Raw genomic sequence first — 15091 nt, 5'->3', positions numbered from 1 at the left:
TGTGGACTAAAGATTGTGGAAAGATACTTATTCAATGTCACCGTCCTTGCAGGTTTTCAAGGAGAGAATAGAGCAAAATATTCCCGAAGACATGAAAGGAAAAGACAAAATTGTTTTTGGCAACATCCATCAAATCTACGACTGGCACAGAAAGTAAGTCAGTGAGAATGTTGGAATTACATGAGTGGCTTTAGCTAACAGGAAACCCTGCTCTGTCCTGGCAGCTTTGTGGGAGAGCTGGAGAAATGTCTGGACGACCACGAGTACCTCGCCGAGCTCTTCATCAAACATGTGAGTGATGAAGATGAGGAGGGCGTTGTCCTCCGTGAATGTCCACCAGCTCAACTTTTTTGTTGTTGTTTTTGTCTCCCAGGAGAGAAAACTACACATGTACGTGGTCTACTGTCAGAACAAACCCAAGTCCGAGTTCATTGTAGCAGATCATGACACTTTTTTTGATGTGAGTTATGTTTTATACTATTTCGCATGACACACGGTTTACACGTATTGTGACACGTCTGACCTCACCAAGGGACAAAAAAAATGACCACAGACATACACCTCACTTCTCACAAGACCCGAAGCCGTAAGGTTCTTAACTCCTTGCTACGGTTCTGTCTGTTTGTTCAAATCTAATAATTTATGCAGCTCAGTATAACCATAGATGTGACTTCCCCTTTTAGGGTTGACTTAATTCTGAAGTCCTTTTGGCTTCTCCATACAGGGTATCCAGCAGGACATTGAGTCCCGGTTGACCATTAGCGATTACCTTATCAAACCCATCCAAAGAATCACCAAATATCAGCTCCTACTGAAGGTATGTCATCAGATCCATATTTATGACCAGTGGAGACTTTGTATTTTATTTTCATGTCATGCCATAATTTATTGTAGGATTTCCTGAAGTACAGCAACAAGGCGGGAATGGACTGTAAACAAATAAGGGTAAACATAGCTACTGCTAGTACATAGCTACTACTAGTACTGGAACATAAATGTCATTATTAGTGCTGTCACTGCCTAAAGTAGCACTTTTTAATGTCAAATTTGTCTTTCTTTCACAGCAAGCATTGGATTTGATGTCTCAGGTTCCCAAGCGGTGTAACGACATGATGAACTTAGGTCGGCTACAAGGATACGAGGTATGTTAGTTTTACGTGAAACGGAATATACGGTGAGCCACAGGGATAGGTTCGAGGCCCACTCGCAATCGTTGAAAATCTGCAATTTAGAGTGACTGTTGTGTTGACCGATGATGTTCCTGCGCAGGGCAAGCTAACCAATCAGGGCAAAATGCTGGAGCAGGAGACTTTCTACGTGACCGAGCAAGTCGGCAGCGTCTTGTCGCGCGCCAAAGAACGGCGGGTGTTCCTCTTCGAGCAAATCGTCATTTTCAGCGAGCTGCTCAATAAAGGCTCGTCCACGCCCGGATATCTGTTCAAAAACTGTATCAAGGTACTCAACGCAGTGTTTACACCATAACTAAGACATCTGTGGGTAAAAAAAGTTTTTAAGGGGGCATGATAAAAGACAAACATTAACATAATAATGTGCTGTTGCATGTCATATTTAGCATGAACACTAACAGAGAAGAATTCATGTCAAATGCTATTGTACTTAAAAATACACTTACAGTCCCTTCCAAAAGTATCGGAACTGCAAGGTCAATTTCTATAGTTTTGTTGTATTCTGAAGGCATTTGGGTTTCAGATCAAGAGATGAATATCAGACAAAGGTTCAGAGTCAACAATTTTATGTTATGGTATTTCCATCTGTTAACAAGTCATGACAGAGAACTTTTTATTTCTAGTAGTGATAACAGTCTTCACTTTAGGTGTCCTACTTGGGTCTGGAGGAGACCGTGGACAACGATCAGTGCAAGTTTGTCTTGTCATGTCGCGGCTCGGCGGAGCATTTCACCCTCCAGGCGCCCAACGTTGAAATCAAGCAGGTCTGGGTCAGACAGATCCAGAAACTACTGGACGATCAAAGCTCCTTCCTGTCTGGTAAGACAACGTACACAATGTTTATATGATATCTGAATGTTTGAACCTTGTGGTGATGATTCGTTTTACGTTCTCCAACACAGCACTTGTGTCTCCCATCGAGTACCAGCAGAAGCGCGGCGGCAGCTCGTCACTGACCAGAAACCGCTCAGCTGCCAGCAATCGATCATCCACGCCCTCTCACAGCCGCCCCTCGTCGGCGGTTGGCCTCGGCGAAAAGGAGAGCGAGAAAGGGCGGAGCCAGTTGACCACGTCGACTTCCAATGGAGGAACATCGTGTTTCGACTCCAGGGTGAGTCCAGTTGAGGCTCTCAGCAATAGAAACAATTGTTTTACCTCTGTCATTATGTCTCATCAACGCTTGTAAGTTGATTAGCACAATTACCTTTTCTACTGTCATGTATCTTGACATTCATCGTTTATTTTCCATTGGGCAAAACCTGATACTGTTTTTAGTCCAGCAAGCCCATGCATAATCATGATAAAATCCATATTGGGAAAACTTATATGTAGGTCAAATATAAACTCGAAATATGAAAATATCTCAAAACCTGATGTGTGAGAAAAAAATGAAAATACTTCAAAAATACATTTAGGGACACCAAAAGCAAATTTTTATTTTTATTATGATTATTATTCTTGAGCAGTGTTATTATTTCTATTTTTTTTCAGGTGTTCCGCAAATGTAAACGCGATAACGCAATAATGTCGGTTATGGATTGCGTAAAAATATAATCGGGATCGAGTGCTTAGACCTGCAATGTAATTGATGGCAATGGTGACATTTCTTTGCTGTTCTTCCTCCTCCCCCTCCTTGATCCCGACCTCCACCCTGACCCCCAATCAGGGCGACATCCGTAACGGCATCCCAGCCGTCCGCACCATCGTCCAGCCCTCGTAGTCGCACCCTATAACCTTGTCCCCACTCTTCCCCCCCTGTTTCTCCATATGCTCCCTATCCTTATCGCCATCCTCATCTTCCTCAGGAGAGCGATGGCGGCTGCTGCAACGGCGCCTCGTCAACCATGCGTGTCACCCAGGACTACTCGGCGCTCAAGGAGAATGAGATATGTGTGAGTCAGGGCGAGACGGTGCAGGTCCTGGCGACCAATCAGCAGAACATGTACCTCGTTTACCGGCCCGCCGACAGCCAGTCACCCGCTGCCGAGGGCTGGGTGCCAGGGCACGTCCTGGGCCCCGCCCACAAGCCCTTAAAAGACTCCTCCTCCGCCACGTCCTTCTCTGCGGCGGTGGCCGACGCCAACAATATCAAGTAAGTCCCGACCCCCACCACTCTCCTCCGCCCCCACCACAGCACTTGTTTACCCGCAGCACTTGGATGGGATCGGATGGATTTACAAATCTCCACACTGGCGTCATGTTGTCCACAGTGACACTTTTTGAGTCAGTGGCTGACAACAAACTGTAGAGCTAGACTGGATAGAATCTGGTATCTGATCTGGAATGTGGAGCTTAAAAACCGGACTTATTTCAGTTCCTAACACCCTGCTTTTTTTTTCTTTTTTTCATATTGTTGTTGCTTGTTTTATCCTGTTTGTTAATTTTGATTTTTTTTTAAGGACTGGGTTCTCCGCAGTGGAGATTTTTGTTGTTGTCTGTGGCAATCTTTAAGCGTTTTTGTGTTAATCCCCTCTTGTTGCCTTGTTATAATGATTAATTATTTTTATTTGATGGACAAAGTCGGATCCTTTTCCTCCATGTTGATTTTTGTTGTTTATGTTAGTAGTTCACTGTACAAATATGTCTCAACTGAGGCTCTAGAGCATTCCTGTTTATAAGAAGAAAAAAAAAAAACAAAGACGGAAAATCCTTTTTGCACTATTTAAGAAAAATATGAAGTCAAGCTGTGCAATATGTTTTTCGTCAAAATGGCCACGGGCAGTAGTGGACTGTTGCTACTCTCTGAGAAGAAGAATTTTAAATGTATTTTACATATGTGAACTAAAACCTTTGGGTTGAATGTGAGCATGTGGTAGCGAAATAAGCAAATGTGACAAGAGAAGTTTGTTTTCTTCTCTGTCACGAAAATGGAGATGATGGACAGTTTGTAGTTTTTAACAATTTGTAAATAAACTACAAGAGCTAACATGCAGCAAACATGACAAGTCTGCTACTTTTATTTTAATACACGTCATGTACTCTTAAGTGTTGACTACAGAACATTTTATCTTTACAAACCTACAAAATACATTTTATTATGTTGTTGTCAGATCACTCTTATTTATTTTCAAGCATTTTAAGTTTCTACTAACAACGGTTTGCAACTCCACAAATGGCTTTAAAAAATACACGTTTATTGTGTTTGTGTATATACTATATATAGACTCGTATAGAAATAAAATAGGTGCTGTGTACCATTAGCTAATTTTAAGTTGTCAAAATATTGTATATTATATACAATTAAATTTAGAAAATGCCTTTTTGAATATCTCATTAATAGTTCAAGTTAGTTATCTTTAAAAGTTGCTCTCTATTAAACAACAAAATGTGGAATTGCATTTCATTGTTGTTCAAAGAATGTATCTGCAAATTTTATGGAGCACACAATTTCTTTGCCAGATAAAAAAATCAAAACTTGGATAGAAATTTTGAACAAAGCAAGGGTTATCGTAGGGAAAGTGATTATTGGTGACTCATTGGTGCCATTTGTGGCGGTTTGAGTGAAAAGTTAATTTTTAATGGGTTCTTGCCTCTCTCTCCCGCCCCAAATTCCCAATAATTATATTATATCACGGTAATACAATAACAAAGAGCGGCCAGCGAAGGTCCCTCCCCCTTTTCTCATGCACTAGTGCAGTCTAGCTGAAAGCGTCATGCATCAACGCCACTCACCTCTTCATTGAGTAGAACCAAACACATTTTAGTACGATCTTGCTTCACATAAAGGTTAGAACTACTGCTGGAAAAAAAAGCTGCATAATTAATAACAGTGTCATTAAATAATTTTGCACCACATTTATCTATGTACATTTTCAATCACTGTCAATTATTCAATTGTGTTGTATTTTCCTACATTTATTGATGTTACATTTAATCGTATTATTTATTTATACTTTTGTTGTGTATTGTATTTTAGTTTAATATATTATTAATAGTAATACATTACAAAACATGTATTTTATTTTACCAAATGTATTGTTAGGTGTATCATTTTATTATTCATTATTATTATTTTATTTTTACGTAGTATTTTATATTTTAGTCAAGGCAAGCTGTTGTTTTTATAGCTAGCATATCCAGCTGACATTTAAGTTTTAATAGACCACATTGCAAAAACTGGTCTTATAATTAAAAAGAGTTATGAAATTAGGAATGTCCAGAATTTGTTCATTTAAGCAAATCTACCAGTTGGACAGGAGAAGAGAAAATATTTTTTCTTTAAGTGCTCCAAGTAAAAACATGCGAAGAAGCATGCTTTTTGTTGGATGTTGGGGTTTCTTGAGGAAAAAACAATACAGTATATTTCAATTTTTTGTTATTTCCTGTCTTCTTGGCGATAAATAACACAAAATTCTAAATTTTATTAAAAATATATAACTTTCCGGATTTACAGTATGTCTACTGTCGTGAATCAAACAGCATTATCTTTTCCTGACAATTGTGTTTTGCTCCAGTCTTCATCTTGTCTTAGCAAGCTAACAAGGTTCCTTTGATCCCACCCACATGAGATCTCACTGGAAAGTCCTACATGTTTTTTAGGGTCGCTCAAATGAGTCAAAAGAAAAATCTAATGTGCACTACATTGGAGACAAATAGGCTGAGACTCAGGAGGATATCATATTTACTATACATCATCTCCAACATTTAATAATGCACAAAGAATAATATATTCATAGGTTTGCAAGCTGTTTTAATATATAAAAAAAAACAGGTGATGTCGCCCACGCATTCAAAAAAACAGTTAGTCACCTCCGGGATTTTTTTGTAACCCTCCATTGACATGTCTTGTTCCTGTACCGTACAGGAAGTCTCTGTCATGGAACACGCTCCGTGCTCGGAAGCGTGCCGAAGCCAAGGAGTTCTCGGCGTTGGTGGTCAGAGGTCAGGAGAATGGCCTCCTGCGTAAGACAAAAGAAAACACACCCCCTCCCCCTCTGCTCGCCTCCCCTGTTGCCAGGGCGAAGGGCAAAGTGAGTAACGGCGACGTGTGCCTGTCGCCTGCCTGCCCCTCGCCAGACTATTCACAAAAAGTTAGGGATATTTGGCTTTCGAGTGAAATTTCAACATTAAATTGTTGGTGGATTTTGGGGTAATGATGAATTTTCTACCGAAAGCAAAGTAACTTTTTGTGAGTAATTTAGTTTTATTCTAACACGTGTGTGCGTGTTTGTGTGCACATGTTTGTGGCGTGACGTGACCCCACAATGACACAGCAAAGCTTTTCTCCCCAACCAACCCCAATTACAATGGTTCTCAACTTGTTACCAGCATTAACTTACGGGCATGACTATTTTTTACCGAATAAAATGTATCAAGTAAGATAACTAATCAAACAGAAACAGAGCTAGCTGACTTGTTTAAGGCTGCGTTTGGAAATTCTCTCTGAGAAGTAAGAGATTGCTAGCAGTTGAGAACCACTCCCAATTATTTTTCATTTATATATTTTTTCTTTTCATTTTCCAATTTATTTCTATTTAAATGCACCAATTTTTCAAACAGATTTGACGTCATAAAAATGGTGCATGTTAAATGTAGTTAGAGTGCACCAAGAAGAGAGATCCCGTGCACGCGCAATAAACTCTGACTGAGGACGTGGTGCAGTCTGTAATTAATTGTTGTTTAAAGGTTATCAAAAAAAAATTGAGTAAATATGAGGGTAAAACAAGCATCAGTTTGTTGTGTTGCTTCTCAAAGTTGATCATAAGTCCCGACGGCTAAGAAACACAACTTTTTTGGGGGGGGGTTGCTTTACCAATTAAATTCCTAGGGGAAAATACTCAACTGAATTTTACTTTGTATTAATTTTTTACATTGAATTCTCGGGGTCTAGCTTTCCTTTTTTAAATAAAAAAAAGAAGTTTCTTTGCTTTCATCTCTTTTTATATTTCTATCATTGCGCATGGCTACTAGTCGTAACATTTCGTGATGATGATTCATTTTGGTTTGGGTACATTTATTTTTGGACTAACACAAGAGTGAGTACAATAATGTGTGTTTGTTTTTAATGTAAAACTTTATCCAGTTGATTAACATCAAGTATTCATTTACAGTATTTAAACATGACACATGAAAACAATGATCCTCGTTGTAGCACTAACTTTAAAAAGGGAAGTATCAACAAACCGATTCTCCTCCACTGACGGACACAAAAACCAAAAGACCTAAACGAAGTACTCTCAATCTTCCTCCTGTAATATTTTTCTATGTGGCACTGCTACTTGTTCTTTTCCACACTTTCTCGTGAGCGCCTGTGCTATACCTTTTAACTACCCCACTACCACGTTTTTCCCTTTCCTTTAGTCTCCCACTGATTTCCATTATTGCATAATTCTCTTTTCCACCCCTTCGCCTGCTTCCTCTACCAGGAGGTGCACACTTCAGATGAATCAGACTGTGACGACGACCTTGACCCAAAAAGTGGCATGGAGGTACTTTAAATAAAACCATCGCTATTCACAGCAAATATCTCCCAATGTTTTCTCAACAGAAAAATAATATTTTCTTTGTGTTTTGGCTAAAAGCTAAAAGATGTATAGGATTTAATACAATTAGGTTGGAAAATTTCTCAAATTAAATAAATGTCTGTTTTCCAGCTTCTCAACCCAAACTTCATTCAGGAAGGTAAGTAAACTAAGAAAAGAAAATATTACTAAAAATACTTGGTTAGTAAATAATGTGAAGATTTGTTTTATGATTGTTAATTTGTCCCATTACATATCATCCCTTTAACGTAGCAGCCATCCATACCAACTTTTTAATTTTTGTAATTCCTTCATCTCAAATTAGTCTGCAGTTAAAAGCACCCATTCATTACTTTTTGAATCCATTCTGGTGGTGTGTCAATGTCCCAATATTTATTAAAATGACTGTGGATCTGCCTCTGCACTGAGCAGATCACATTCCGAAAACAAAATCAGCTAAAAATGAACAGTGGGCCGCAAATGGCCCCGGGGCCATAGTTTGGACACCACTGCTTTCTCAGCATTGACATAAAGCCTTGTTATCTGACACATTCCATGTTCTCCCTTTGACTTCATATGGTTCGTGTCCCTAGTGGCTCCAGAGTTCCTTGTGCCGCTCTCTGACGTGGTGTGTGCCTTCGGGGAGACGGTGGTTCTCTGCTGCAAAGTTTGTGGACGACCCAAACCTTCCATTACCTTGAAGGGACCCGACCAGAACCCAGTGACCAGTAACAGTCGTTTCACCATCGACATCAGGTGCCGCCGACATTCTGGTCTCTGTAGCTTCTCCTGTCACATGTGCTCTTTTCTAATCCGTCTTTCATCCGCAGGGACACGGGTGACATCTTGTTAAAGATTTGTAACCTGATGCCACAGGACACCGGCATCTACACTTGTGTGGCTGTTAATGATCATGGGTCGGCCTCCTCATCAGCCTCCATCAAAGTTCAAGGTAAATGCACCCTGCGTGGACACTCATGGTCAAGACCAGCAAGGCCTTCGGTACTGGCTTAAATAATTTCAGAAGCGGTTTGTATTTCTCCTCTTCACTTGTCTTCATTTATTCCCAAGTCAGTTTTTCTCACTCCGTAGTGTTTGTTTTATCTGTAATCCTTCCACTAGTTTATGCGGATGCTTTTTTTTTTGTACACTTCAGCAATTTCACCGAGGTAAATTTGTATTGCCGTGTAGGTATTCCAGCAGCTCCTGGCAGACCAGTGGCTCAAGAAGCCAGCAGTACAGCCGTGATGCTCCACTGGCCGCCTCCGGCCTCCTCTGCTCATTGTGCAGTCAGCAGCTACACAGTGGAGTACCGTCAGGAAGGTACCGCATTTTTTGGGGGCTTGTGACGTCAAATGGTTTTGAGATGTCCAGGTTGACGCCTCCTCCTCCGTCCAGACTCGCTGGTGTGGCAGCAGGTGTCCAGCAGCACGGAGGAGTGTCTTCAGATCGACACCCTCATCCCTGGTGGTCACTACCAGTTCAGAGTGCGAGCGTCCAATCGCTGGGGGCTCGGTCCGCCATCAGAGCCCTCCAATATGGTTTCACTATGCAGCAGTAGTAAGAACACAATACACACGCATACACAAAAACAAAGCAACAAAAGGAATATCTGTCATGTAATGAATCTTCTTCTAAATCATTGCTGTTTATTTATTTAAAAAAAATAAGCAGGGGTCTTTCTGCTTTAGTCTGATGTGTTCATAATTCCATTTTCTCTTACAATTGAAATAAATAAAATTACACTACATATTGAGGCATGTGGTGGGGCACAGTCACGGGAAATTAATGTTGAAATTTGAATACTGTTCCCCGGAGCTTGGATTGTTCACTGAATAAAACATTATTATTTTATTTTTTAGACTCTGCGTATGAAGGAACAGGAATACAGTGGAAAGAAAACTTTGAATCGACATTCTCTGAGATTTGTGAGATTGGAAGGTAAAATATGCACAGAATTTAAATATTTTTAACATTTCAACTTAAGCATGTGAACCATTTATTTTCCTTTGGCTGTTTTTACCAGGGGACGTTTCTCTGTAGTGCGAAAATGTCTCAACAAGTCCACAAAGAAAGAGGTGAGATGATGTAACAATAAAGGAAAGCAACAATGTTGATTAATTATACACCGTGTAACCTGCAGGTGGCAGTGAAGTTTGTGAGCAAGAAAATGCAGAAGAAGGAGCAGGCGGCTCATGAGGCCGACATTCTCCGACATGTGCAGAACCACCAGCTGGTGGCACTATTGGACACCTACGAGTCCCCCACATCAGTGATGCTGATCCTGGAGCTGTAAGTGATTAAACATCTAGCTGACAAAGGATTGTTTCACAAATTGTGGGAGAATACAAAGATGTAGAAAATTGCATGTGAAAAAGAACAAAAGTGCCAAATGATGTTTCGCACCAATATTTGTATGTGGTTGTCAGGCTGGAAGATGGCCGTCTCCTTGACTACCTGGTGGCTCATGATGAGTTGATGGAGGAAAAGGTGGCCTTCTTCATCCGAGAAATCCTGGAAGCCCTGCAGCATCTTCACATGTGCCGAGTTGCACACCTGGACCTGAAGGTGAGATTTGACTAAGGAAAGCTAATTTCAGATCGCTCGTGCTCGAACACGAGCCTGAGCTTTGGGATTTTGTTCCTTTTTTCTCCAAGCCTGAAAACATCATGGTGGAGCTTCACTCTCCCACCCCGCGCATCAAAATTATTGACCTTGGGGATGCCGTGCAGCTGTCGGCGCATCGCCGCTACGTCCACCTGTTGCTAGGAAACCCGGAATTCGCTGCACCCGAGCTCATCTGTGGCACTCCGGTCTCTGTGGCCACCGATGTGTGGAGCGTTGGCGTCCTGGCTTACGTTATACTCAGCGGCGTGTCGCCCTTTCTGGACGAATCTCCCGAGGAAACCTGCGTCAACATTTGCCGCCTTGACTTCTGCTTCCCCGATGATTACTTCAAGGACGTGAGCGAGGCAGCGAGAGATTTCATATCCTCTGTGCTCCTGCAGGATCCTAGGAAGAGGCCAACCGTTACTTCCTGTTTACAGCACCCTTGGGTGGGGCGCGGAGGCGCTCATGGCGGGGAGTACTCCAAAACACCTCTGGACACGTCGCGATTGGCCACGTTCATTGATCGAAGAAGACAACTTCACGATGTTCGTCCAATCACCAACATCAAGGGACTGGTCAGTAACAGTATGGGGAACTCACTGTGACAAAGATGGGACACTTGGTAGCAAGACCTGCCACAAGATCGGAAATATATTTTCTGGATTTAACTATCAGATGTATTTATTCACACATGGGAAATCATCAATGTGTCCGCTATTACCGTTCCTTCTGACAGCTTAGAAGCAGATCAAATCTTGTCGTCTAAGCTTTTTTCTGTTGTGGTGTTACTTTCAATCAATCTTGACTCTGGTACTCAAGCTGCCTGGAACCCAAAGATACTTCTTTAGTTTTAGACACACTGTGAATGCTCTCGTTCCCCTATAGACCTGCTAAATGACTTCAGCTAGAGACACATTTTATAGTCTTGTGAAAGTTGTGACCAGATAAATTGTCTTTACTCAAGGACCACTGGGAGCTGGAAATCAATGTGTCCTTTGTTACCTTGAGACAACCTGTGATGCTTAAGTACACTTGGCTGAAACTTGGATGCGCACTGAGAGGACAACGGTAGTCTTCTGACCAGTTGGATTTTCCCAATATGAGGTGAATGGACGTTAGTGAGGAGGTAATCTTCCTTTTACGTTGTTAAACTCGACGGGAGTTATTTCACCAGAAGACAACTTGCGGTTGCTCAGGAACACTCAGTAAGATATTTGAATCAGGAAATTATTTTTGTCTTTAAGGCCGACCAGTTATTTCATGTAATAATACCGTGCTTTCGCTCAATCAAGAACATTCAGACTGAACTTGGATTTATGTCCTTCCTGAGTCTTCAAACCAGAGGACGAATCTCTTGAGGTAAATGTTGTCACTCAAGGACAAAATGGTCATCACTGACCCGAGCCACCCTCACATATATTTTACCTAAGGACAACTTAATGTTGCTCAGGGTCACTCCAACGGTGTTTGGATCACAACCCTTGATAGTCTGCTGGCTGGTACGGTCAACCCAACCCAAGGGCAGCATTGTAACCCAGTCATGCCAAATTCGGATTATTTAACAAAGAAATTTCAAAACCATCAATAGTAGATTAGTGTGGCCTGTTGATATTTTTTATTATTGATCATTTTCAGGTGAGAACCAGTGAAGAAACATTGCTATGTCTTTGTGGAATCAGATCTGTCAACAAAAGCCAAGGCTTCGTCGTGAATTATAGTGCTAGCGCTAGCACAGCTGCTCTCAGCTAGTCATGATTGCCATTTTCTTAGCTTTAGTGACACAAACATTAGCTTTCGCTTCTAAGCAGGGACTTATGCTTCACTTAAGAAATATGGTGCAACCCACAAAAATTCACTATCTCTTTCTATAATTGTGAAAAATGTATGACTTTTTTTGTCAAAGCTTGACTGAGATTGTCAGTGACCAACTTTCCCACAGCAACATAAAGAATGTAGTATTAAGCCTTATCCATTCATGAAATCAAATCTGAACAACAAAATATTTTTGCTTGTCATGTTCTGACTATGATACAATTTGAAATGCTTACAACCTTGTGCTCGATCAACAATTCCACCATTTTTTTTTCCAACTCATCTATTATCGACTTAGTTTAGCTGTTGGTTTATGATGGACTGAATACACTCTCTCAACACTGAATGTTGTTTTCTATGGTACAATGTATGTAAACTCATATTGATATCGTGGTTGGAGTCAGATTTTTCATCATGATGTTAATGCACCTGGAATCATATAACATGACTGATTCAAAAAACTGGTTCACAACAACAGACTGAATTAAGCTTCACACTTGTCCATCACGGGATAAACTGGACCTGTCGCCACATGCAGGTTGAGGGATTCCTTGGTTGTCCTGGACCACATGTGAACACTGGAACACAACTATGGAGACTTATTTTAGCTGTCATGCTCAATGTTTACAACATAATGTGTGGTGTCGTATGTAGAATGTAGAATCCGGGGCACCGTGCATGTCAAATCACAGACGCTGTTTGAAAAATCGGAATCTAGCACATGTGGAAAATGACTTCCCACAATGTAACTTTGTGCTTTTTTTTTATTTACCAGCATCCATAAGGCTTGTATTTAACATCTGAATGTAATTCCATTGGTAATTTAGTCCGAGCTGGCCACCCTTGCAATGCCCAATTCAGAATGATCCCGGATTGACTAGTTATCCTTCCTAGGTGTACGTAGTCCGCCTTTATCCCCATGTCAACAACCAAGAACAGGATACACGAGTATATAGAAGCATTTTATACACAATTGTAAGCATTTACTTTGAAGCAAAGGGTGCCTTTGATGGCTTTAAACAATTATTTGCATTTTGTAGTATCAAAGTTCTAAAGAGTTATTAAACTACCACAAGGTCGCGGCAGTAAAACTCCGCATCCCTTCTCATCCAAAAACTGCTGATCTGAGCTGTATATTCTGATGTTGATGCAAAATGCTGTTCATCACACTGCTGAATAAAGCGACCCACGCCTGTGCATCTTTAACCAACCATCAAACTGCTGGTTTGTTACTCTTTACTAATAAAAGGCCTTTTTATTTATATTTAATTCTGTGCCTGAGGTGATTTTTAAATATGGCTTAACAGCAGGTCACTTGGCTTTTACTGTTCGATCTACAGATGGCAGCACATACTTACAGTCCAGAATCGCAACAGAATAACCTGTTTTCATCCCTGTTGTTTATGTAAGTATGTGCACAAGTACTACACGCTTTTGATGTATTGTGTCAGTATAGTTTTTCATTGACAACTTTAGAGCACCTACAGTTAAATAAATTTCATCATAATTGTTTTTGTAATTCTCTTACAGCCTGTCAATTCAACATGTTCATTACACTTGAATTGTAGGATGAAACTCATCTAAAGTATTTTCATATTACTAATCATTTTAAAATGTCATTTCAAAGTCTTTGTGTAATTACTAATTTTGAGAATTTATGTAGGTGGCATGTCTCAATGAAGATTTACAGCTGCTGGACTCAGACTGTTGTATTAGGGTTTGTATGGAACCCTTGACCCCTTGGTGAGCTGTCACCTTATCGTGGTGGAGGGCCTTTTGTGAAGAAGCAAAGTCTGGGGACTCTGAGGTGGGCTCTGCTATGTCTGGGGTTGAAGTCACAGAGGTAGCCCTGGGTGGCAAGGCTAAGGTTGATGAGGTTCACCCGTACTTCCTCAAGGTTCCAGATGTGTAGGGCAGTCAGGGACATTGCCCCTGGATTGGCAGACCGGGGTGGTGGTCCCCCTTTTCAAGAAGGGGAACTGAAAGATTTGTCCTTACTCACATTCCTCAGCCTCCCTGGTATGGTCCCTTCAGGGGTGCTGGAGAGGAGGGTCCGTCGGGACATTGCATAGTGGTTTTCATCGCGGCTTTGCAACAGTGGACCAGTTCTAGACCCTCAGCAGGGTCCTTGAGCGTGCATGGGAGTTGGCCCAACAAGTCTACATGTGTGTTGTGAACTTGGGGAAGGTGTTCAACCGGGTCCCTTAGGGAGTTCTGCTAGGGGTGCTTCGGAGGTATGGGGTACCGAAACCCTTCATAAGGGCGGTTCGGTCCCTATATAACCGATGTCAGAGTTTGGTCCACATTTCCGGCAGTAAGTCGGATTTGTTTCCGGTGAGGGCTGGATTCCGCCAAGGCTGCCCTTTGTCACCGTGCGTTTGCCTTTTGGAGAGACATGAAAGCGTAAGCCAGTGTGACGAGGAGGAGGAGGCAACGTTCCGCTTTGTTTCGCAAGGACTGGAAGTCGGAGCGTTTTTTGGAAGGTCGCCGCTCCTGCCACTCATGCTTAGATGCCTTTTGCTGGCATGCACACATCGCTACAACGGCCGTTTTGTCCGTCAGCCCCTGACCCCCTCCTTCGTAGCCCAAAATGCCAATGAGTCAAAAATACCCCCTGCAGAAGAACGTTAAAGAAGCACGCAAATGCAAGTCTTTCGTCAACACCTCCCCCCCCACACACACACACTATTTTGTTGTTCTCTTTCCTCCTCCACCTACCCCTCCTCTCGTCATCTGTTTATTTATTCATTTTATTCATTTCATTCCAGTTGCGCCTCTATTACGGTAATGAATGAGAATATGCGTGCGACTGTGCGTCACTGCCGTCTGATGCCATGATCTTTCTTAGGTTTCATTTTCAAGAAAACTTTAAATAATCTAGTAGGATGTATTTTTTTTAACCTTATTTCCAGCCCAAAGTTACCTAAATTACTACCCTAATCGGCTAACACCAGCTGCAATCTTTTCTTTTTATTAAGACCTTAATTTTCAAAGACTTGCGGGCACACACACACATCTGGC

General features: G+C 41.5%; 1 protein-coding gene across 2 annotated transcripts in view; it reads left to right on the top strand.

Moving 5' to 3' along the window:
- The window catches only part of kalrna (kalirin RhoGEF kinase a), a 76077-nt gene that overhangs the window by 49129 nt on the left and 11857 nt on the right, over positions 1-15091 (top strand). Inside the window, exons 47-69 of one of the 2 annotated variants that reach the window (XM_085920223.1) lie at positions 53-153; positions 225-291; positions 374-460; positions 725-817; positions 895-945; positions 1065-1142; positions 1270-1455; positions 1835-2006; positions 2090-2298; positions 2993-3279; positions 5992-6157; positions 7553-7615; positions 7781-7808; positions 8242-8404; positions 8479-8600; positions 8840-8971; positions 9047-9208; positions 9511-9589; positions 9675-9726; positions 9792-9940; positions 10078-10216; positions 10306-13294; positions 13411-13475. In XM_085920223.1, coding sequence (XP_085776349.1) covers positions 53-153; positions 225-291; positions 374-460; positions 725-817; positions 895-945; positions 1065-1142; positions 1270-1455; positions 1835-2006; positions 2090-2298; positions 2993-3279; positions 5992-6157; positions 7553-7615; positions 7781-7808; positions 8242-8404; positions 8479-8600; positions 8840-8971; positions 9047-9208; positions 9511-9589; positions 9675-9726; positions 9792-9940; positions 10078-10216; positions 10306-10863 — 3144 coding nt within the window. In that variant the 3' untranslated portion in view covers positions 10864-13294; positions 13411-13475. Of the gene's footprint in view, positions 1-52; positions 154-224; positions 292-373; positions 461-724; positions 818-894; positions 946-1064; positions 1143-1269; positions 1456-1834; positions 2007-2089; positions 2299-2992; positions 4914-5991; positions 6158-7552; positions 7616-7780; positions 7809-8241; positions 8405-8478; positions 8601-8839; positions 8972-9046; positions 9209-9510; positions 9590-9674; positions 9727-9791; positions 9941-10077; positions 10217-10305; positions 13295-13410; positions 13476-15091 lie in introns of those variants that run through there. The other variant, XM_085920222.1, reaches the window with a different exon arrangement.

The sequence above is a fragment of the Syngnathus leptorhynchus genome, chromosome 9 (assembly GCF_054491065.1).
Source record: "Syngnathus leptorhynchus isolate UIUO chromosome 9, UIUO_Slep, whole genome shotgun sequence".
Classification (NCBI taxonomy): domain Eukaryota; kingdom Metazoa; phylum Chordata; class Actinopteri; order Syngnathiformes; family Syngnathidae; genus Syngnathus; species Syngnathus leptorhynchus.
Note: the sequence above shows the minus strand (reverse complement) of the source record. Positions and strands in the feature narration are given on the sequence as shown.